Consider the following 24,755-nt stretch of genomic DNA (forward strand, 5'->3'; position numbering starts at 1 on the left):
TTCATCTGTTTTTATGCAGAATAAAGAGCACATTCCAGGCGCAAACTGTCACATTGGAAAAGCTGGAGAATGAGAAGACATGCACAAGCCGGCGTCAAGGAGTAATTTGCCTCGAGGAACCATTTCTTGTCATTAAGGGGACACGATTTGCAGAAAATAAATGGCACGTAGAAACAATCCAATGCAAAGCGGAAGCACTTCGAGGCCTACCAAATGACACTTTCCAATGGATAAAATAAGCATGTGACCCCATCTGGTCGCAACATGTCGCAAAGCTAACATGGGTCATATCATTAGAGAAACCTATCAAAATACAAAAAGAAGTACCACATGAACTGTGTTTCCGTGGGGAAGGGAAAGTGAGCATGGGGGAAGCAAGGAAATGTAACACAACGGTAATAATACCTGACATGAAGAAAGGCACAGCTGCACTAATGGACATGTATTGGGTTTGCGGCAAACAAGCTTACCTGCACCTCCCCGCATCATGGAAAGGAACTTGTGCACTAGTAACCCTCCACACGGGCCTGATGGTAATACCAGAAAGCCATATCCAGGGGGCAGCAGGACAATCGGCTGGCATATCGGCAGCAGGACAATCGGCTGGCATATCGGCAGCAGGGCAGTCGGCTGAACCAACGACAGCGCCCCAACTAATAAGAGCAGAATCTCCAGCATATGAACTATTGTCAGAATATGAGCTAAAGAAAAGATTGACGCGGAATAAAAGGTCCTCCAACTATATCTCATCCGAATCGTCGAAGCTCCTTGCAGAGATCCCGCAGAAATACAAATGGTTGCAGATAGTACGGTGGGAGCTCATTCAATTGGCCAAAGACACTGAAGAGGGGTTCAACGTGATAAAGATAGAGCTCCGCGCGTTGCGCCTAATGACAATGCAAAACAGATATGTCCTCGATCTCCTCACGGTGATGGACAGTGGTGTTTGCCGGAAAATTGGGGGGCGTGTTGCACATTCGTGCTACCTGAAGATGCTGATAACGGGACGCTCGCCCATGTGATAAACGCAGTGCACAACCTAGGGGAAAGAATGAGAGCGGAAGGAGGAGCAGAAGAAAGCACATGGTTCGACAATTTGTTCAGCTGGATACCATCATGGGTAAATGTGGCAATGAAAATACTGATCCCCATCATTGTTTTTGTGCTTCTGTTCTTTTGTGTGTGCCAACTGGGACTACGATGTTGTGAGAAAAGCATGCCAAACTCAGCTATGATGATGGTAACAATGGGCCGACCGACAACGGTAGCTACTATGATAGATGCACAAATGAAAACAGGGGAATACACCACACCACAATACAGAATGTCAGCAGTTTACAGGCAATATGGGGATTTAGTGGATAATTTGCATCATACAACAATAAAAGAACCGAGAGAGTTGCAATGGTACCAAGAAGTATGGGTAGATCTAGATGGAGATGGAGGTATTTACCTAATGTGTACACCAGATGAATATGCTAGAAGAGGAAACAGCCTTAGAAGCGTTTGTAGAGCAGGGATGCCCATAAAAGGCACCCCCGCATGGGACGAGGCGGTAGCAGAAGCTGAGTATTACCGAAGGGAGAATGAAAAGAATAAAAAATAGAAGTATTCGTTACTTTAGATGTAACGAAAGGGGGGAATGTGTGGGAGGGAGGGGCCAATGGGCCCCTCTCAACCATCACTTCACAGTACAAAACTTGGACCAAGTGCCTCTAGTGGTGGGTACGCCCCTCGCCCTTATGCGATGCTAACCGTTGGTTACATACGCGTAGATGGGACCAGCAAGTAGGACACAGGGCATCCATTTTTTTGTGCCCCATTTCGACTCCATCTTGGTAACCAGGCCTCACTGCGATAGTACAAAACGCATCTCTTCCTTTTGCTGCCGCTGTAGCTTGGAGCACATGGCCCGCACCCTCGTCCCCACTCCAACTAGAAAACTCTTCGGCTCCATTCTCACGCTGAGGCCGGAGCTGCTTGCAACAAATAATAAATGTAACACATCCCTTTTCCTCTGAGATCACTGTCCTGCATGTGAACCAATGTGAGCCAAGCACAGAGCTCGTCCATCTCCACAAAAGTGTCCTTGCCCTCTTACCCTCGCCAGTTGAAACTTATTGCCATTCTAACCCTGTGTCCTTGCAAGGCATCCCTTTCATGTGCCAGACTGCCAACCTCGCTATGAAGCCCACCCAACAGACCCCCCAACTAACATTAGACCCCTATGTAGTATATTGTGCTCAATACTAACAAGTGCCACATACCTGAGATTCTTGTGAGACTAACCCTATAGTCCAATGACAGTGTTATAGTGGTCAAGGCCCATAATCCTGTGACCTGTATAACCCAAGTGTGTAGATAACATAAACTCTTGAGTGATTTCTATAACGACATGATACACTACTGAGAGTCTTTTGATCAACTGTTATTTAGTGCATGCCTTACTCAGAATGTATTGTCTTAGCTTAGATAGTGACCACCCTGTTTCACAGCGACCTGACTTTCACCCATCCGGAGCGCAAATGTCTGACGTCAAACATCCCGCCAACCAAGTAACCAACCCGGAGGAAGAGATGATGCCCACACCTAAGTCACCACCACGGCTGACCAATCCGGTCCAACGTAGCATCATATGTTAAAAATGTAGATGTACTATATAAATGTGATGTAACCTTGATGTGGTCAGAGCGCTCTCAGAGATCTATATAAACTTTTCCTTGAACTCTTGCAGCCTGCTCTTTTGTGCCTTATTCCATGCCCAGGGAGTGTCTGTTTTATTCATTTTACACGTGTGAGTGAGGGTGGGCACACACAATTGTTCAACCTTCTCCATTTCCAAAATGTTCTTCATGTGTGTTTGCATCATTTTCAGGTGAGTTTTGCTGCCGTTTTATATATTAGGTACCGTTCCGGCCCGTTCCGGGTTTTACAACGTTCCACAAAGATATTCTAACACATTCCACCCCCAATTCCACCCCCAATGAACATTACGCGTGCATGAAAATGCTGCTAAAATACTGGAGTCACGTTCCAGAGTCACGTTCACCAGAGGGATTCCATGCAAGTTAGCGAGTGCGCTCTTACAGAATCTTTGCACCCGTGCATGGACAATTAGAAGTACGGCAAAAATGACCTTAGTGCAAAAATCATGTCCTTCCAATGCATTTTAGCAAGAGTGTCCTACGCCAGGTGATTTGCCCAGGTGAAAACATTTGATGCAGTAAGGCAATTGTTGCCCTAGCACTAATTGCACTTGCACATATTTCTACAAGATGAGGCAATTCAACTGTGGAGGCACCACAGTTAAATCCAGTTCAGCTGCTGATGTCTCCGTCCTTATAGTCTTTTTGCGGTCATTTAATATAAAAACAAATACAACAAGTCCAATTAACAGCGTCGCTTCTTGCTAAGGTTTGATGGCGTCTCAAAAAATTCATTTTCTGTGGCTGTGCGTCGGGCAGGAGCAGGATGCAATGGCCTGGAAAATAATATCCCGCAGAATTGCGTTTTTTTCCCCCTAGCAAGCATCCGTAGTATTAACAGCCGCCAGCTGGTTTCCATTAACGTTGGGAAAAGACTTGAGGTCCGTTCGCAGGAGGAATTACGCTTGAAATTGACTTGCATTCTGGAGGCATTAACCAACTGCACCTGGACACACATGGCTATTCCTTCCGCACCAATCATAAACAAGGCTTAGCTGTCCTGTACATTCTCACGTGACGCCTGCTTTTTTCTAAGATGCATTGAAACAAATCTTTGCATATGTTAACCCTTTCAGTACCCCAGATGATATGCTATGTCATGTTACTGGGATTCATGTCGCTCACCACTCGGATTTACATGGTCGCCAGGTACTCTGGATGATATTAAAGAGAGAGAGAGAAAGCGAGAGAGAGAGAGAGGAATGGGTCAGCCCACAATGAGTAGGGTTGTGCCTTACTGAGTTTAGGGGTGCACTGGCGCCCCAAATGGCCAGTTGTCTGCCCCCAAAACCTGGTGCCCACTGCAGTGAACAGCCAGCAGTCTGCCTTGCATGTAAATGTTTCTATTTTGATGGGACCCAGTCGAAAGTAGTGAATGCAAACAACACAAAAAGTAGATGGCTATGGCGTCGATAACATGAATTTGAAATGAATGCCAATACATACACATCACTGCTCAAAGAGATCTGCAAACACACTTTGATTGTACCCTGAGCTGTGCAGTGCCCTGGCACCTGAAGTGCACTATCATGCACTATCTAAGTAGTTACATGCTGCTCACCATCAGCATAGCTCCATTTATTGTAGTAAGCCAGGTGATGAAAACCACTAAGCCCCACTACCTGTGCAGACTGTGTCTCACCACCTTCCCGGGGCACCAGAACATTGTGACTTCTCTCCTGATCAGAGACTCGTGACCGGTGCAACGGGCACACTAAGGGAGCAAATGTATGTGTAATGAAAGCTGTGCGTGCGTGTGTGTGTGTGTGTAGAATGTCTGTATGTGTGGTAGGGTGGGTAGGCAAAATCATTTAGAGTTCACTTTTTGTGTGTATGCATATTCGAAGCACATTGGCTGGGCTTACATTCGTTTCCAGCATATTGTATGTGTGTTTTGTTATGTTCCGCATTGTTATGTTGCAAACCTTTTATACTATGGCTATCAACAGTAGGAGTAGGAGGGAAACGAGTTAGACGAACAAATGTAAAGTTACAAGGAACGTGAAGGGGAAGTTGCGTGTGTATAGATATTGTGACAAATCTGCAGACATTGGGCCTCATTAGGAGTGTTGTGGTAAGGCAACAACAGTGCCCGTAGTGCTACCGGCGCTGTTATTACCTCGTCGCAAAATTCCGATTTTGCTCGCGGGTGCCGCTCTGGACGCCTGGTCAGACTAGGATGGTAGCAGCGGTACCGTTATTAAAGGTACCGCTGCTACCATCCTACCCATTCCCATTGAGCCCTATGGGGGCTCAAATGGGAATGGGGACATACCGGGTCCAGAATGGTAAGTCCCCTTTTGCGGGACCCGGACCCAGACCCGGACCCAGACCCAGAACTCCAGTTGGGAGGTAGCCATGCCCTTTTTAAGGGCATGGCTACGTCCAAACTCGTAATGAGGCCCATTGTCCCTTTTTTCCGAGGCTCACAGGGACCTGAGAAGAGAGGTAACTGAAGATAAGAAGAAGGGTTAGAGGAGCCTGACAAACTCGAGCAGTCCAACCATCCAGAAGCATCACAGGGACCCACAAGAGCTGAGAGAGCCACACAAACCAGACTTCGCCAGAACCACAGATAGTTAAGTGAGACATTGGGACAGAGGAACCCAATAGAGCCACAGGGACCCACAAGCCAAGTGAAGAGCAGATACAAGTGGTGTATGGAGTGACCAAAGCATTGATTAAAGTTGGGTGAGATCAGCCAAAGTGGTGAAGAGGGAACAGGGAAATATCCCTCCACCTAAGAAAGTTTGGTAATGTTGCGTTTTCAGGAACATTAGACTTTTGTTCGAACTTTGGGTTAACTTTTGAGAATCCTTCATAGACTGCCAAGAATAGTTTCTTTTAGGGGAACTGTTATCAAGAGATAATTATTGGATCCAGAACCAGAAGGAATTCCTGGGATGCCTGAGAGGGATTTTGGTGGAAAATCCAGAGTGCAGAGCACTCAACCTCCTTTTCTTCTACATTTTTCTAAGTGGTAGGGCTAGTTTAGTGAATAGGTTTGGATGGAGGACCATATTAATTCGGGCTGTCGAAAAGAACCTTTGTTTAGTTTTGTTATGAAAGGACCTCCCTTTTACAAAAAGGGGGCCAAGTTATATGGGGTGACCCAACACCTTTGAAATCCTGATAGACACAATGGTGAAACCTAATTCCATGGTGGAGATTCACTATATCTGTGAGATTTCGGATTCATCCACAGCCCAAAAAAGGGCTAAACTCTTACATGGGTTCCGACAGTGGATTGTCGCACCAAAACCCCAAGAAAGGAAATCCCGAATACAAAAAATGCCGAATTATGAAGTGCAAATATAGACACACCAATGTGTGGGGGGTGGGTTGGGGCAATACAAAATATAAGGGGAGTATGATGAAGGCTGCAGGGGGCCTTCCCTGCATATAATTGTGGTGACATATGCGGTTGGGGGAATCAACATTTATTTCGTAGTAATCACACAATCCGATTTCCCTTTAGTAAGACAAACTGAACTGTTAGAACTGTTGAGTCTTCTGTGGGAAATGCAGTGGGTCTGAGGAGGTTCAGCACACTCGTATGTCAGAACTCACTAGTATTTTTGTTGGTGTTATTAGGCTGTAAGATCAGCAGGGCAAGATAACTTTTGTTTTAGAGTTTCTGTCTAGAATGCTTCTTGAATGCATCTGGCTCTCCTCTGTATGGTTGTATGTTTATTAGGTCCTCTTTCTTGTCTTTATTTTTTTCCCATTACTTTCCCTCACAAATAGTTTAAAAAACAACATGAGACCTTTCCCCCCTATTCTTTCCCCCTGATCATTTCTCCTCTCTGGCACCCAAAAAGTTTTAAAAACCCCAAAAATCCTCAAAAATCCCTTCTCTCTTTAGCATTTCTAATCGTCATGGGTGTGTATTTGTCCTATTAGACCTTTAGTAGCACTTACCCTGTTTTTTAATTGAAAAACATGAAATATTTGTTCTGGTTTGTATCCTGGTTTTTTTGTGAGGTCTAAAAAACGTGCCATTTGTTTGTCCACCAGAGAATCCTTTGAGTGTCTTGAATGAGTCCACTTCATTTCCCTAGTCAGTTCCTTGTCTTTGTATTGCTTTTCTTGCTTTTTTTGTTCTTTTTTTGTTCTGAAAGTGTCTTTAGCTATTAAATGAAGCCAGGAAGCTGAAGACTGGGCATTATATTGGGAGGGAGATGTTGAAGGAAAAGAAGGTTTACTTCTTGGAGGGTGAAGATATTCTCTAAGTCTTGGTGGAGTATGCAAGCCTGTTGTGGTTGAGGGGTTCTTCATCCTGCCCATTGCCCAAAGCCACAATAGGTGTTGCCCACGGAGGAAGAGTCATTGGGAGGAAGTGGAGAGGAGGTAGGGAAGAGTGATTGTCACTGCTATAGGATGAGGTATTGGAGGCCCTAATTAGATCACTGATGAAGGTTGTACATAAACAAATTAACTTACTGGAAAGTTGAAAAAGAGTTAAGGTGTTACTATGAGTAAAAGGACCTTATATCAAATCTATTCAAAATAACACATTTCACTGAATCGTATTGTCAGTGCATGATAGCATATGATTGTGAACGTGTGCTTTGTAATGCAGTCATCATATTCTCTGAAGGCAGAAATACAATTATTTATAGTCCACGTGTTGTAACATATTTGCATTTTTCACCCACAGCAGGCAAAAAACACTGTGAGCTAAGAATGGCCGTTGAGTCATTATTCTATCAGAGATGGAAGAAAACACAATGGACCCGATTCACATAATTTATTTATTTATTTTTTCATTTCTATAGTGCACAGAAACCCTGAGGCAGAATTAATTTTAGATATATAACTCGAAAGTGTATTTTGTTTTTGTGCCCATTTAAAACACACTGCAGAAAACACATAAAGCATTTTATAATGGCACAATTCCGAAGGAAAAAGCTCTGTGAATCAGACCCAATGTGTATTGGAAATGTGGAAGACTTATGGGAAATGTGCCAAGTCGCCACTGAACCCAAAGCCAATATTGACTGGGCTGAATAAAGAAGACGCCAATAAACAGAGTAATTCTTGGAATTATTGTGCACTGAAATGTCTAGCGCAAGCATGAGAAACGCAGCGCACGCTCCCTCTCTGCGCTAGGCAAGTGCGCTACTTCTGCGCTGAATTCTATGAATTGGCCCCAAAAGTGGGATGATATTGCACAGAACCGCATAGTCTCGAAAGGCTTCTTGAGCAACATATGTTGTTAGCTCTGCAAAGGCTGTATCTTTTTTTGATTGCTCGGGGATGATGTTGTGTTTCCTATAGCAACTGTTTAGATGTTTGGAATTTTGGCAAAAGCGCAGCAGAGTACTTAATACCACAGAACATGAAAATGAACAATAGAACATTGTTGAAGTTGAAACTTTCTGTATATAAAAATAGATGTCTGACAACATATTTCTCTCCCGTTGTTCTGTGACGAAACTTGAAAGACACTCCACCGAAAAATCATGTGTTCCTCCGTACTGGGCAAGCTTTGACAGGTGAACAAACATGTGTGTTCTGGCTGTCATGTAAAAGGGGCTGAGGTGGTAAAGAATACTTATGTTTTCAGTAGAGGTTGTGGCCAGTCAGATGCAGGAGATGGAGAAGAGGGCATGTCCAAAGACAACTTCTAGTTGAAATTAAAGTAAACCTTTTCGAAGTCTTACCACTATGATCAGATCCCTGCTCTAAAAAAACAACAAACTGGCGCACATCAGGACGTCGAACAAATAAACACGCTGCTATGTCAAAACTTTAGCATTCCTAACATCTGTCCTACCATGATGAAAAGAAAGACAAACAATCTAAATTTTAACTTAGAATAGGGTTGTTCTTCCTCTGGGTTCACTTAGTGGTGGCTGTTTTCCTAACCCCCACCAAAGAGATCTAAAAAGTCTCTTCCAGCTCTGAGTTGGGTGGTTCCAACGAACAAACAAAAATGTATTTACAACAGAGAGTCTCTTCCAGCTCTTGGCCTGGTGTTTCCGATAAACAACAGAAAAAACATCTCTTAATGTTCTTTTGGCACAACAGTGGCTGCCTCAGCTAGGGGAAACAATTCTTGGTTTACCCCCTCAGGGACATATTACACCTAATGAGTTCCACTAATTTGTGCTCATTGGCATTTAGAAAACACCACTGTCTTCTTGTTTCGGTTCAGATATTCCTGATGTTAAACCCAGGTTAAGAGCTTGCTTAGTGCAACTTGGGTTTTGCCTTTGGTCGTAGTTTATTTCAACCACTCCTGGGTTCTTATAATTATTAGCCTTGGCAGAGCTACTAGCCTGCTCGACCCAACTTTGGTTACAGTTTCTCTGGCGATGTCTGTTATTTCCCCCTCAAGTCTTCTGCCTATTAGCCCCATGTGGGCTCTACGCCTGATTGGCCCTCTTTGGTGGCAGTTTTTCTGGCAGTTTCTCTAATCCATTGCGGGGGGCTTCTAATTATCAGCCCTGTGTGGGTTGTGGGACTGCTTGCCCCCTCTTTGGTTGTGGTTACTCTGATGGTCACTCCTACCCCCCTTTTGGTTCTTCTGACAATCAGCCTTGTGTGGGCTTTGGGGCTTTCTCCCTGCCCTCCACCCACAATTCAAGGATTGCCAGGTATCTTCGCTCCAGCTGTGGTGCTCAGTGGTGAAGGTGGTCTCCCTGGCATACGTGGACCCATGTTCTCATACTGGCTCATGACTTTGTGGTCAGCTGCTTCTCTCGGTTCTTTCCTCCTGGGTTGTAGGAGCAGGACGCCGGTACACCCCTAGGGTCTTCTGCCTATCAGTCCCATGTGGGCTATGGGCCTGCTTGGCTCCACTTTGGTTGCAGTTTCTCTGGCGGTGTGTGTCTGAGACCATATCATCCACCTTAAAGGGGCCCTGCACATGGCACCCTGCTCAGTTCCTATATATACAATGAATGCCTTGGACTTTGCAGTGAGGAGAGGTGAAAGGGAATCCCAACTTCTGCATTCCTTGTCCCCAGAACGGGGTCACTCCAAATGGAGTCCTGCTTGCCCTGGCCCTATGGAGGGTATTGCATAGCAGCTTCACCTCCTTAGTCCTAAAGGGGGTGGCTCTTCCTTGGGATCATCACAATGTGAAAGACAATTAAAGGTTATTTCACAAATAATTCTAGATTCTCTCATTCTTTTTGATATGCTGACAGTGGTTGTGGTGGGTGCCATGCAGATGATGGACACTGTCTTCAGATGTAATGCTGCATTTATGAGCTCTCTGATTCCCTTCGTTGTGTTGCAGTGGATATGTGTGAATGATGAATAGTCATTTGGGACATAATATTGTATTTGTGGTGCTGTATTTCTGTTTGCTCTACTTCGCTCTGCTCTGCTATCATTGTGATAAGGGAAGAGATGGACGATGCTCAAATCTAAATAAATAGATACATTTTTTAACTTTAAAAGTGAATATCTCAGGTTCAACTAATCCAATATCTGAAATGTATGTTGTCTGCAGAAGTTCCAGTTAATGGTTAGGTGAGCGCTGACAATCTAGGGAAATGGGCCAAATGTCGCCCTCACAAATGCGACGGCCAAAATGCCTGACTTTTTTTTTTTGGAACACCCCCTTTACACCACATAGATATGTGGGGGGTATGGGATATTATAGTGATATGGGGGGGTCTCCCCCCGCATATCTATGTGGTGTAAAGGGGGTTTAATAAAAAATAAAAAGTCAGCATTTTCCTCTGTTGCAATTATGTGTGTTCGCAGTGATCACATAGATCCACAATCTAGAAAAGCAAAGCAGAACTTTTTGAGATATTCTGTCCGAAAGTGTATCTTTGTTTGTGCCCATCAAAAACGCACTGCAAAAAGACAAATCTTTCCAACCTTCCTTTTTGGCGTAACCCCATACTTGAAAATTCACCAGATTTGGTATATGCTTCGAGATGTGGTGAGATCATTGTCTTACCATTATCTTACAACATTTGATGAACGCGCACTGATGGCATTATAAATTACAGAGGAAGACAAACTCGTGCTCTTCTTTTTGTATGTAAGGGGTCATGCACATTTAACTCTAGTGTCGCTGTATAATGCTCATTTTTTTAAAAAGTATTAGGACCACCATTTTCAATTATAAAGCGCCTAATCATCAATAGTGCATCTGCAATAAGTGAACACATATAAAGTGCAAGGCCAAACAAACTAAATACACAGAATCAGTGAAATAGCCTTTGTTTAATAGATGTTATGGTTGTACCAAAATGTAAAACCACTGAAATAATTACAGTAAATATTCCTAACGCAACCAAACTCAGCCATGCCCCAAGCACTGCTCATGCCATTCTTTGAGGTGATAAATACAAGAAATCAGTTAAAAAATGTAAAATCTTTACACTTCGTATCAGCTTGCTTTTGTTGAGCCTCAAACCCCTAACTAATCTGGAATTGTCATGCGCCCCTTCTATGTGAGGGTATGGGACCGATGGCGACGCTGTCGCCATAGAATTGCTCCACTACGTTGGACTGCAGCGCTTGCAGTGGTCTAGTCTTTTCTTTCTGTCATGGCCGCCGCCGGCTTTTCAGCAGCTCTCAGCCGGCAGCGGACGCGTTGAAACTGTGTTTCTTTCTACTTTGTTGCCAGTGCTCCCGTGAGTTTCTCCCTTGGCTCTGCTGAGCCCTTCTTTCCGACAGCTTTCGCCACTTCCCTCTGTTCCTTCCCTGTTTCTCCTTTATGCTATGCCCTTTCTCTGGGTGTGTCCTTATCTTTTGGTTGACTTTCGCATTGCCCACTCTCCCTGGATTCCCGTTCCAACTCGAATCCCATGCCTCTCTTTACCTACCTGGGCTAACTGCCTTTTCTCTTCTTTTTTACTCCTTCCTCGACTTATACGGAGTGGAGCAGTCCTGTTTTGTGGATCGACAGCTTTCCTGTATGACCGGAAGACCACCACATTGATTCCTGAAGTGTGTATCGGGGTTTTTTGCCTACACAGCTTTTTCCCCTTCTGGCGGCTGCAGATCCGGGGCCTCTGGTTTCCGGATTTTTTCCGGTGACCATTCTGGCGTCGTTCCGCAGACAGCAATACCTGCAGAAAAAAAAATCAGCGATAAGAGAAAGGAAAAAGAAGAAGTCATCCTCAACGATATCCTCAGGTGAAGAAGAGAGTGAGACAATTCAATCAAAGATTGAAGTTGACTTATCTGACAGCTTGCAACACCAAATATCTCCCGCAATGTCGACTGCTGAACAGGTCCAAGAGCTGGTGGCGGCAGTTCAGTCCCTGAATATGGAGGTACAGAACTTAAACCAGGAGTTGCAGAATATCAAAGCAGAGAACACTGTGCTCCGACAGTTAGTGGCGAATCGTGAACCCCACAGTACGGCTCTTCCTCCAATGCCACTATCATCCGGGAAATACAACGGTTCTTCAAAGCATCTTAAGGAGTTCATTGAGGCGTGTAACATACAATTCGCCTTTCGGCCAACCACATTTTCTACCGATTTAAGTAAGGCCGGATTCTTGGTTTCCAATTTGACGGGGAATGCTCTGGGTTGGGCGAGCCATTTGGTTACGGCTGATGACCCTATTTTAAGGGATTGGAGTGCTTTTCTTGAAAGATTTAAACAGACTTTTGAAAGGCCAGAAATCAAGTATATGCCTTGTGAAGAATTGTTGGAAGTCCATCAAGGGCAGATGGATCTCTTATCGTACATTAATTACCAAGTTCAAACAACTTGCCACAGAGGCTAATTGGCAGGAACAAGCCCAATTTACCATCTTCCGAAAGGGACTTAAGGAGGAGTTGAAGGATGAACTTGCGAGAATCCCACGTGCGGCTTCTTTCGCTGTATTGTTTTCGGTTACTCTACAAATTGAGCATTGCATCAACAAAAGGAAGCAAGAAAAGAAGAAGAAGACAAGAGGGACCATCAGTCTTCCCAGTCCTTCCTATGCTACTCCCGTCTCCCATGGTCTCTCTAAAGAAGAACCCATGCAGATCGGCACAATGAGATCTCCCCTCACTCCGGATGAAAGAAAGAGGCGCAGAGAAGCGGGCCTCTGTATGTATTGCGGACCCCCTTCTCATTTACTTCGCAATTGTCCCGCGGTGCCTCGAAACTAAGTGGGACCACGGTTCGAGGGGTGAATGAAGGTCCCTATGTAACTGCTCCCTCTCGCCAGAATGAAGACGCTCGCCTAATGGTGGTATCCCTGCATCTGTCCTGGGGTCAGAAGTCGGTAGACACACTGGCACTTATTGATTGTGGTGCAGCGGTAAACTTTATGGAAACTTTATGGACACACTGTTTGGGCCAGCCAGATGGGTATCCAACGAGTGCAGAATAAAAAAGAACTCAAGGTAGAAGGAGTGGACGGTACTCTTCACTGTTTGGGACCCATCACACATTCCATTGAGGCTATCCAGGTTGCCATCCAGGTTGCCATCCAGGACCACAAGGAAGAAATGTCTTTTGATATCATTAGGGCAGCTCATTTTCCCATCATTCTGGGCATATCTTGGCTCAGTCATCACAATTCAACTATTGATTGGGCCACCAATACCCTCATTTTTCTCTGTTCCTACTGCAGTCAGTCGTGTTTGTCTTTCCAGCGGTATCAGACTGCCTTTTGCAAACCTTAGAGTCTCAAACTCGAACCATACATTCTGTACCACCCCAGTCTTCTAAATATTCCCAAGTGTTTGTGGAGAAGGTGGAGCATGATTTACCCACCCCCACCGCCCTGAAGACTGTTCGATTGACCTTATTCCAGAGGCCTTAGTACCATTCAGTAGGATGTAATCCTTGTCTCTCAAGGAGAAATTGGTTCTTCGACAGTATCTGGATGCCAATCTCAAGAATGGTTTAATTCAACATTCCAAATCACCAGCTGGGGCTTCTCTATTCTTTATCTCGAAAAAAGATTCAGAGGAACTCAGACCCTGGCTTGATTATCGTGGACTCAACAAGGTCACCATCCGAGACAGGTATCCTATGCCCCTCATTTCAGACATACTCGAGGCAGTCAAAGGAGCTGTGATCTTTACCAAGCTGGATCTTCGGAACGCATATCATCTCCTGCGCATCCGTGCAGGAGATGAATGGAAGACCGCCTTTAGAACACGGTACGGGCTTTACGAATATAAAGTAATGCCCTTTGGCTTGGTCAATGCGCCTGCGGTGTTCCAACAGTTTATGGACCGTACCTTCTCAGATTTATTATTCGATTCGGTCATCATTTACTTGGATGATATCCTAGTCTTCTCCAAATCAGCCCAAGAGCATTCCACTCACCTACACAAAGTACTCAGACGTCTTCAAGAACATCATCTAGTGGTCAAACCCAGTAAATGTATGTTCCAGGTATCCTCAGTTCCCTATTTGGGATTCATTCTCTCCAGAGACGGGATTCAGATGGACCCTAAGAAGATTTCGGCAATCTCTGACTGGCCTTCTTCTTCTTCAGTGAAGGAGGTTCAGAGATTTTTGGGATTCGCCAACTTTTATCGCAACTTCATCAAGAACTTTTCTTCTACGGTGATTCCCATCACTTCTCTTCTCAAGAAAGATCAACTACCATTTAAGTGGTCATCAGAAGCGGGAAAGGCTTTCCGAAGCTTGAAAGGGAAATTCAGTTCAGCCCCTGTGTTGAAGCAACCAGATCAAACCAAGAGGTTTATTGTTGAAGCCGATGCCTTGGCAGATGCGGTGGGAGCAGTCCTTCTTCAAGAGCATGAAGGAGTCGAACACCCTGTGGCATATCTCTCTAAGACTCTAACCACCAGTCAAAAAAGTTATTCAGTGATTGAACGAGAACTCCTGGCCATTAAACTTGCTTGTGAGGACTGGAGACATCTTCTACAAGGAGGGGTAGGCCCTTTCACCATAAGGACAGACCATACAAATCTCAAATCTTTACATAACATGGAGTGTACCAATTCCCGACAGGCAAGATGGGCTTGCTTTTTTGCTCAGTACGACTTTGAGATCACCTATTTCCCGGGCTGTCAGAATGTGGTAGGTGATGCGCTGTCCCGTCGATGGACCATTGAAGGAACCTCGTCCCAGATCAAGGAAAAGATCTTTCCGGACCAGGTGTTTATTGGAGCCACAGTGGCCTTTCTCTCCCAAATAAGGTCATCCACCGAGCGATTGCCTCTACCTGACTTCAACTCACCCAAGTTGAAGGTCGTGATGAAGGATGGGCTGTGCTTTGTTAACAAGAAGTTATACGTACCTCTACCTGATCAACGTCTCAAAAATTGTGTCGTGGTGTCATGATCATAAGACGGCAGGGCATCGAGGTATAAAAAACTCTGAAGACCTAGTCCGGAGATCATTTTTTTGGCCAGAAATATCTGTGGATGTCAGGAGACATGTCCAGTCCTGTGTCCAATGCGCTCACAGTAAACATCGCTATCAAAGGCCCATAGGACCCCTGGAACAGATCCCGTTACCTAAATTCCATGGGAGCAGATATCCATGGATTTCATTGTGGAACTACCAGTATCTCGAGGACACACCTGCATAATGGTTACTGTGGATTCGCTTACTAAATTGGCTCACTTTTCTCCACTTCCAGGGTTACCCTCTGCATCTGAAATGGCAGACGTATTTATCCGAGATATTTTTCGCCTAAACAGATTGACTACTAAGATCATTTCGGATATAGGGTGTCAATTCACCTCCAAATTTTGGAAGGCCTTATGTCGTTAGTTAGGGATAGAGCGTGCCCTCTCTTCAGGCTTCCACCTGAAAACCAATGGACAGACTGAGAGACTTAATGTTACTCTAGAGCAATATCTACGGTGCTATGTCAACAACACTCAAGACAACTGGTATGATTTACTGCCCACTGCTGAATTTGCGTATAATAACTCTAAACATTCGGCCCTCGATCTCAGTCCCTTCTTCTGTACCTATGGTCAACACCCCAAGGGCATACTACCGGTACCTTCCTCCAGTTCCGTTTGCCCCTCTATCGATGCCCGTTTACAGCAAATTCAGGAAGCTCACAAGACTGCCGAAAGAGCCCTGGTAGAGGCTTGTTCGGGCTACAAGAGATTGGCAGATCAGAAAAGAACAGAAGTTCCATCTTTGGGCCTGGTTCCAGAGTTTGGTTGTCCACCAAATTTCTACCAAGATGGATACATTTTTCCAAGTTGTCTCCTAGGTTTATAGGTCCTTTCACAGTGGAATCTCGCATCAACCCGGTGACGTTTCGCCTTCGCCTGTCCAAGAACATGAGCAAGATACATCCTGTTTTCCATTCTTCGTTATTGCGTCCGGCCTCTAAGGACATCCCTACTGCTCCAGTTAAATGGCACAAGGAGGATAAGGCCACACAAGAGGAAGAGTACGAAGTGGCTGAGATCAAAGACTCATGTTACCACAGGGGGAGATTGGAATTTCTTATATCCTGGAAAGGTTATCCATTATCCGAAGATTCCTAGGAACCCAGTTCACATGTTCGGGCTCCACGTTTAATGAGGAAGTTTTACCAAGCCCATTCGGGGAAGCCGGGTTTCTCCCGCACTGGAGGGGGGCATACTGTCATGTGCCCCTTCTATGTGAGGGTATGGCACTGATGGCGATGCAGCCGCCATAGAATTGCTCCACTACGTTGGACTGCAGTGCTTGCAGCGGTCTAGTCTTTTCTTTCTGTCATAGCCGCCGCCGGCTTTTCAGCAGCTCTCAGCTGGCAGCGGACGCGTTGCAACTATGTTTCTTTCTACTTTGTTGCCAGCGCTCCCATGAGTTTCTCCCTTGGCTCTGCTGAGCCCTTTTTTCCGGCGGCTTTCGCCACTTCCCTCTGTTCCTTCCCTGTTTCTCCTTTATGCTATGCTCTTTCTCCGGGTGTGTCGTTATCTCTTGGTTGACTTTTGCATTGCCTACTCTCCCTGTATTCCCGTTCCGACTCGAATCTCATGCCTCTCTTTACTTACCTGGGCTAACTGCCTTTTCTCTTCGTTTTTACTCCTTCCTCGACTTATACGGAGTGGAGCAGTCCTGTTTCGTGGATCGACAGCTTTCCTGTATGTCCGGAAGACCACCACATTGATTCCTGAAGTGTGTATCAGGGTTTTTTGACTACACGGCTTTTTCCCCTTCTGGTGGCTGCGGATCCAGGGCCTCTGGTTTCCAGATTTTTTCCGGTAACCATTCTGGCGTTGTTCCGCGGTCAGCCATACCTGCAGAAAAAGAAATCAGCGATAAGAGAAAGGAAAAAGAAGAAGTCATCCTCAACAATATCCTCAGGTGAGGAAGAGAGTGAGACAATTGAATCAGAAATTGAAGTTGACTTATCTGACAGGAACACTAATGTTTTTCCTTTGCTATTTCTGTTCCCCGTGTTCTAAAGAAAATGATTTTAAACCAAACATAACTCTTCCACTGCCATCTGTGAGGGTCAGAAATGCGAGACAGACACAGAGGGATAGTTTTCTACAAATTGCCACGTTACTAAATCAAAAGGGGTGGACACACACCTATCTTTCCCTAGCCTAACAAGGATGTAACTGCCTAATAAACTAAGGCTAAAGACAAAGGACCTAGTGTCCAAAGATTATCTAACCCTCACACTAATATACACAACAACATTATACAAGGTTTGTTTGGCTGTCTTAGATTCCACAAAATAACATACCAAGTCAAACTCAAAAGTCCTAAACAGTCAACCTTGTGGGCAGGGCTGGATTCTGGACCAAAGCTCAGTTTCAGGAAAGTTCTGGGTAATAACTAAGTTCCAGTCAATGTAAAGTATGTTCCTTTCAATATATTCTTCCACTTGGCAAAGTGAATATCTCTCTTCAAGAGGCTTGTTTACAATCAAAGCAATTGTACAATATTCCACATCTTCCTGCTTGATAAAACAAAAGTTTTTTCCTCCAAACCCCTCCTGCTGTTGCCAATTATCTCCAAATTGACTTCTCTTTCTGGGAGCGTTATGCCCAGTTTGCCTTTGTATCACTCTTCTACTGACTTGACAATGAGGGTTACAATAGTCTCCTAATTGGCATCTCTGATTGGGGAGTTGAGTCCAATTTGCCTGTATTTCAATCTTCTCTGGCTTTGGCAATGGAGGTTGCAATTATCCCCTAATTGGTGTCCCTGGTTAGGAGAGTTGTGCCCAGTGTCCTTGGTTATCAATCTTCTCTGACTTTGACAATGCAGGTTACACTGGTCCCCTATTTGGAATCCCTCATTATGAGGGTTGCACCCAGTTTGTCTAATTATCACATTTCTCTGGCTTTGGCAATGCAGATTACAATGGTTCCCTATTTGGAATCCCTCATTAGAAGAGTTGTGCCCAGTTTGCATCAATTCAACTGTTTGCTATTGAAAATAAGCATTCTCACCCAGCGGTCTCCTTCGGAGTGCCCAAAGGTCACCTGCTTCAGGCCAACTCACAAGTATGCCTTGGCATCTCCTTCTGAGTCGCTGGTGTTGCTGCGGGTCTATTTGGGGCTTCTTCTACTTCTGCCAGCTCTGTTTGGTCTGCCATCACCCACTGAGACCTTCAGTAAAGCTCTCACGGCTCTGTTCACTCTCCGGTGTAAATTCAATAGCGGAGCAGTTAACTGTGTGTTGGGAGCTCCACTGCCACACAGTGTGGCTTGCTTCAGCACTTCTTCCTGCTGCACGCTCTCAGCATGGCCACGTCTCCCCAACATCTACTGCAGCTCCTGCTCAGCGTCCTGCTGTCACCACAACAACCCCATCCGCTTCTGCTTACTCTTGCTTCTGCTTTCGCACCTGAAAGTCCTTTAAATTTGTAAAGGTCCCGCTCATGGGCTTCCAATTCAAACACCTAGATCGCTCATAAGACTTCCTTAAATCTGAGCCCCTCTTCCTTGTCTCAGTACTATAGGCATTATTGGACTTTAAGTCCATAATGTTCTTGTTTGTTTTATTATTAGTTAACCCAATCTGATTGGGTAACTGAGAGTGTTCAGACTTAGCGTAAATTGTATTTTACCCTTGGGTTTAGGACCTAGATAAAAGGCAGAATCTTAACAGATAGCAGTTTTAATCCTGATCCCTCATTATACAATTTCTATGTTTCTAAAAAGGGTTCTTCATGTTCTGTACTTTGGGCACTTCTGGGAGAGGGAAACGCACAGTGACAGCATGCCATTACATATTTATGCATTGAGGGAATCTCATCTTCAGAAGAGGATGAAAACCTGTCTCTCCTAACTGAGTCACCAGTTCCCCCGTCACATCCAATGTGATCATCACTCATGATACCACCCCCAGGGTTGGGATCAGGTAGCATCTACCTTCACCTGGCCACATGCAAGGAGACTCTAGGCTGGGGCATATGATATGATATGATATGATATGGCATTTATAACGCACCTATACACAAGTGTTTAGTGTTTAGTGATGACTCTGAAGGATTCATCACACATCCTAACGCAACCATATATCTGGCACTGCCATGCACTGCACATGACATCTCCCCCTGTGCTGCTTAACAAGAACAGCTCATGAGCTCCATGAACAGTTATGCTCGCATACATTAACCAAGTAAGCTTCCCTCCCCCAAAGACTGCCATATCTGACTCTACCACTGGATACCTTATTGTTAGCACTTCCAACACAGACACATTTAACACTTTTTTGATAACCTCAAATGAGCCTGCCTTGGCCCTGCAAAAACTTACCAGACTTGTTCCTAATTCAGGTTGTTTTAAGTTGTATTATGAATAGCCAATAATTGAGCACGCAAATACTCTTTAATGGCTCAATACAAATCCTACTCGTAGTATTATTGTTATACATTTTATTTTTGTTAAGGTAAAACCCTGTACTACAGGGTCGTTGTTTCTAAATGGGCTGCCACCCATCTGGGAAGAAGAATGACACTTAACCCCAGTGAAACAATAAACATGACCAGAAACGAAATATACCAATAAGTACCACTTATTGTAGTACATATGTACGTACATATTTGTATTCTATGCAATCAATCACAACAACCTATAAAACTGTATTCAATATTTGTTTCAAAAAAGCGAATGCATACATGCAAACAGAATTAAAACTCTGCACTCGTCGAGATGCATAATAGGTTAGTTCATCACATAGCCTAACATCCTATACCTTCTCGGATGATGACTACATATGCAAATGATTTGAAAGTTTCAATACAATTGTACGTATCCGCATGAGGTTCTCGTAGATATGTCTGAATCATAATCCATTGCATAGCCTGAAGTCCTATACCATCTGGAATAATATATGCACATACAGGTGATTTGAAATTCCCAAATCAGTTGTACTTCCCCACAGAAGGATCATGCGAAATCTACAACAACAATGTGTACGTACAGGTGTGTAAAGAGGCAACAACATTGAGAATCCCAATTCAATGATCAGTGCCCTCACAAGGATCATATACAAGCTCCAATGACAGTGATTACACATAGGTGTGTTACAAGGCCAGCTAGATGCCCAAGCGCTGTCAAAACTTCATCAATTTCACCAGCGCCAAACCGTTGCTACAGGCAATGGCCATGTGCGGTAAAGGCCCCAAACTAATGGAAAACTCGTTTTTACTATAACATCTGAACTGCTTTCTCCTGCCTTGGCCCTACCCCATAGCCCCCTTTCACTCTTTGCTTTGTGTGGCAGTGTCGGTGAATAGGAGTGAATAGCGTTTTTTGGGCAGCTTATGATTGTGGCGCAATTCAATGAATCGCATGAATCTTCACAAAAAGAGAACTGACTTTGAACATTCTTGCAATGTTCGGTAGGGTTCTGTCAAGGGTGGGAAAAGTTGTATGATATGATATGATGTCATTTATAACGCGCCTGCACACAAGTGTTTCTAGGTGCGACAAGACAAGGGAGGGAAGGCAGAGCGAGGACAAGACAAACGATCTTACTATGCTTTGTGCCATTCAGATCGTGCAAGCGCACAAACGAGAAGTCCAAGGGGAAATGGAGGGGGGAAATGCAAGGGAGAGGCAAGGGGAAAACAGGGCAGCAATGCTCTGAGTAAGTGCAGCCAGGGCAGCACGGCTCTGGGTAGTGCAAGGAGAACAAGGGACTTTAGGGTTACAGTTACAGCGCCTAAGTGCGTGGTAGGGCTGGAGGCAGTGCAAGAGTGACTGGTCAAGAAAGAGCCTGGTACCCAGGGAGACTCAGATGGTAGCCAGGCAACCAGTCAGTACAGAAGACAAGTAGGTCAGGTCAGCAGGGGAGAGAGAGAGAGAAACCAGACAAGAAGAGGAAGGTTCTGCTTCCGTAACATCAGGTGGTCCGGCTGAAGTTTGAGAGGGGCAGGGAGGTAATTCCAGAGGAGATAGATCTACCCCCTGCTATCTGCTTGGAGAAGCGTCTAACCCTTATAGAGTTGGAGGTAGCTGAGCGAAGGGCTTGAGAAGGAAGGTATTATGGAAGAGAGCGTTGGATGAAGTGCAGGCCCCGACCCCAGAAAGCATTGTGGACAATGCAAAGGGTCTTGAAATTGATCCTTGTGGCCCCCGGGAGCCAGTGGAGAGATGTCAGGGCTGGAGAGATATGGTCCCTGGGCTGGAGGCCAAGGACAAGAGGCTGCTGCAGTAGTCCAGCCTAGAGAGAACCAGGACTCTGGAGACAGTAAGCTTCTTGGGGAAAGTGATAAAGCGAAGAGTCCATTTGAGGAGGTGCAACTGGTAGTGGAACTTCTTGGCAATGTCTGAGATGTGAGGAGAGAAAGAAAGAGTGGAGTCGAAGATGACGCCAAGGTTTTTTGCCTTGCAGGAAGGTGAAGGAAGAGGGCCCACGGCGGGTGGCCAGAGTGAGTGAGGAAAAGCAGGGCCCCAATGAGAAGGATCTCCATCTTACTGGCATTAAAACAGAGATCGTTGGAGGCACACCAATCCTGAATCACGGATAGACAGGAATGAGTGAAAGAGGAGAGGAGACTGAGAGGAAACTAAAGGAAAGCTGAGTGTCATGCGCATAAAATTGAAAGTTGGAGGAGAAGGTAGAGATCAGGTGGGCCAAAGGGGCCAAGTAGAGGTTGAAAAACCAGGGCGAGATGATAGAGAACTGGGGAACAACACAGGTAGAGAGAGAGAGAGAGAGGTGGCGGATAGAAAAGGACCAATTTGGACCTGCGAGGGGCAGTCCAAGAGGAAGGAGGTCAGCCTCTCCAGGTCCTGATCCGTGATGCCCAGATTCTCATGGAGTCGATTGATCAGGATGGCATGATTGAAAGTGTCGAAAGCAGAGGAAAGATCAAGGAGGATGAGGACAGAAGGAATGCTGTAATGTAGAAGGATGCAACCATTTTAAAAATCTCAATTGAATAGACTGGAGACAACATTTTGCTTGCAGCTACAGCCTTTACCGCAGAATGAATTTGCACTAAACTTGCGTGAGCATCTTTGGTCGGGTTCCTAAAGCGTGCACATTTGGTGTTGATCCCTCCAGTTTTTTTTTTCAAACGTGCCAAAATGTAGGTACAAAATATAGTGATATAACTTTGGGTCCTGAGACTGCTCCTTATTAAGTATGTTTTGTTCTTTAGTAGACAGGTGTAAAGTCATAATTTGAGTATTCAAATGTCTTTTTTGCATACGGACTGTTTTTAGAACAGAGTGATAAAGGTGTTAGAGTCTCTCTTCATAGCCAATACTCAATCAACACAGAGTAACTATGAGGTGTAAGAATGCCTTGGTTGTAAATGGCCTATATTTTTAAATGTGAATTCCAACCAAGCTTTGCACCTGAATCCTTATATGCAGAAACCTGCTTTTTAAATGCTGCATCTCTCTTTCTTGCACGCTCCATCTGCTGTACCAGTGATGTCACTCATAATGCTATAACTGATGTCATGTAATATCAGCGATGCCATTTGTGATGCCATCAGTGTGCTTAGGGTCTACACAATGGGGGCCTCATAGTTATGGTGGCATAGCTTCCAGCCCCTGTTGATTTTCAAGGGTTTTGCGGCAATAAAGTTGAACCTTAAAGTCACGTCTACTAATGTTTTTTCACTGAATAATTGCTTAATAATACATACAATTCAAACCATTTGTATAGCGTTGCATATTTTTATTTTAAATGTTATAAGTGCCTAAGTACTACAAATGAATGCTTTACATGTAATCACATGATACTTCTGTACACACTTGCACTAGGAGAAATGTCGTCAGGCCTAGTATGCTAGTTTCAGTTTATATTATCCAGAATCTTCAAGGCCAAAAATTATCAATGTATTCCCTTGTTTTCCTTCGCACCTTCAAGTGCTTTGAAGCACTTCACCTCTATATAAGCCATATAAAATTAAACAATAAATAAATAAATATCAGTTGATTTTTCTATGTCATGTTGCTATTATTGTTAAATGTAATGAAATAAAAAATGTATCAAAAGAGGCGAACAAAGATATTCTAATTTATATAATAAATAATTATATATATTATGTAATTATTGATCTCATTAGTGATGTCATCTATGATATGATATGATATGGCATTTGTAACGTGCCTATACACAAGTGTTGTAACGCGGCTATACACAAATGTTTCAAGGCACATCTATGATGTCATTAGTCACGCCATCAGTGATGCCATGTATGATTTAATTAGTGGTGTCACCAGTAGTGTCATCTGTGATGTCATCATTGTGGTCATACACTGCGCAACAGGGGCTGCATAGTTAAGGTGGACTTGATTGAAATGCAAGTGCTGAACCCATTACCCCCTACCCTGTAGATGTAGGTACTGCAGATGATACACCTTTTTTTTATAACTCCTTATCCCCCTGATAATTTCACAGTAATAATTTCCAATAACAGAAATTCCTGTGTTAGAGTGGCGGGTCGCCAGTTCCCACTATAATGTGAAAAATTGCTAAAAATTAAGAAGTCTTCCACATCCTCAGAGGCACTCAACATGTGCCCCCTTCTGTTTTCCAGGACCCCTCACTCCACCCAATTGCCCAATTGCCTTTTCCTCCCTAACCCTCTCCAATTACCCTCTGTCACTCATTGCTTTGTGTGGTGCACACATTTTTGTCTGAGCGCATCTTGCGGCATTGCCACAGTAATATCGTGAGATTCCCAAGGTCCTCCCCTGATAAACTAAATATTTTCTACCATAAATGGCTCCCTAACCCAGCCCCCAAATCATGAACTTCACATGGTGTCTTCTTTCCCATTCCCGACCTTTAGCCTGATGCAGAAGTGTTGCCAGCAGGGGATTAGGGGGTTATATCCCTGGGTCTTTTGGTTGTAGCCCTGGATAAAATCTCAGGGTCTACAACCAAACACGTTAGCTAGCCCTGAGTCCAGACAACCCAACATAAGTGTAGCCCCAGATCTTTTCCAGACCTAGCAATACTCCTGGCCTGATGTGATTGCTATTACTATTGGTATGGATATATTTGGCATCATTACGAGTTCGGCAGTAACCTACCGGTGCTACTGGCGCATTACAACTAATGGTAGCCCAGGATGTCAGGCTACGGAAAGTGCAAGTCACCATTCCTTTGGAGTCCGACAGGACTCTGTGGGAATGGGGACATTGAAGCACCAGCACCGGTGCTTCCATGAAAACCAAGCCTGCACGGGCCAGTGCCCCCAGCAGGTCAGACCTGCCAGGAGCAACATCCCCTGCATTTCAGACTTGTAGTCCACCAGGCTTGTAATGAGACCACGGCCTTATTCTGACTTTCAGTGAACAAAAACACCTGGCCTAGATATGTCAATGAATAAAAACAAGTGGCCTAGATATGTGATATCATCCATGATGTCATCAATGACATTTGTGATATCATCTTTGATATCCTAGGTGTTAGTCTTAGCAGTGCACAGTGATGGCGCGAGTTATGCTTGCTTAGCTTACTATAACTTGTGAATTTCTGGGGGTTTTTGGTTTTACTTGTAACCATAACGACCCTTTAACAACGTTTTTTCACTGAATTTCATAGGTTTTTATTAGTGCAACTTAACCATAACATCCCTTTAACAACATTTTTTCTGTGAATTTCATGGGTTTTTATGAGTGAAAATGTTTCATGATGTTACATCACTGTATATAATTTATTATAATTCCTCTTTTAACATATATGAAAGAACTGAAAACCTCCTT

The 24,755-nt window shown here is 44.4% G+C and overlaps 1 protein-coding gene across 1 annotated transcript; it reads left to right on the top strand.

Annotated features, from left to right (window-relative positions):
- The first annotated feature begins 11,896 nt into the window (after window positions 1–11,896).
- On the top strand, window positions 11,897–12,415 carry LOC138505159 (protein LDOC1-like). Its single transcript, XM_069625432.1, has one exon. It carries the CDS (start codon window positions 11,897–11,899, stop codon window positions 12,413–12,415), a length of 519 nt encoding a protein of 172 aa, XP_069481533.1.
- The last annotated feature ends 12,340 nt before the right edge of the window (window positions 12,416–24,755 follow it).

Source organism: Ambystoma mexicanum, chromosome 11, assembly GCF_040938575.1.
Source record: "Ambystoma mexicanum isolate Mex_15411 chromosome 11, UKY_AmexF1_1, whole genome shotgun sequence".
In the NCBI taxonomy this organism is placed as follows: Eukaryota; Metazoa; Chordata; class Amphibia; order Caudata; family Ambystomatidae; genus Ambystoma; species Ambystoma mexicanum.

What these genes read in the sequence shown, in the direction of transcription:
- LOC138505159 (XM_069625432.1), top strand. Translation starts at nt 11,897, where the DNA reads ATGTCGACTGCTGAACAGGTCCAAGAGCTGGTGGCGGCAGTTCAGTCC.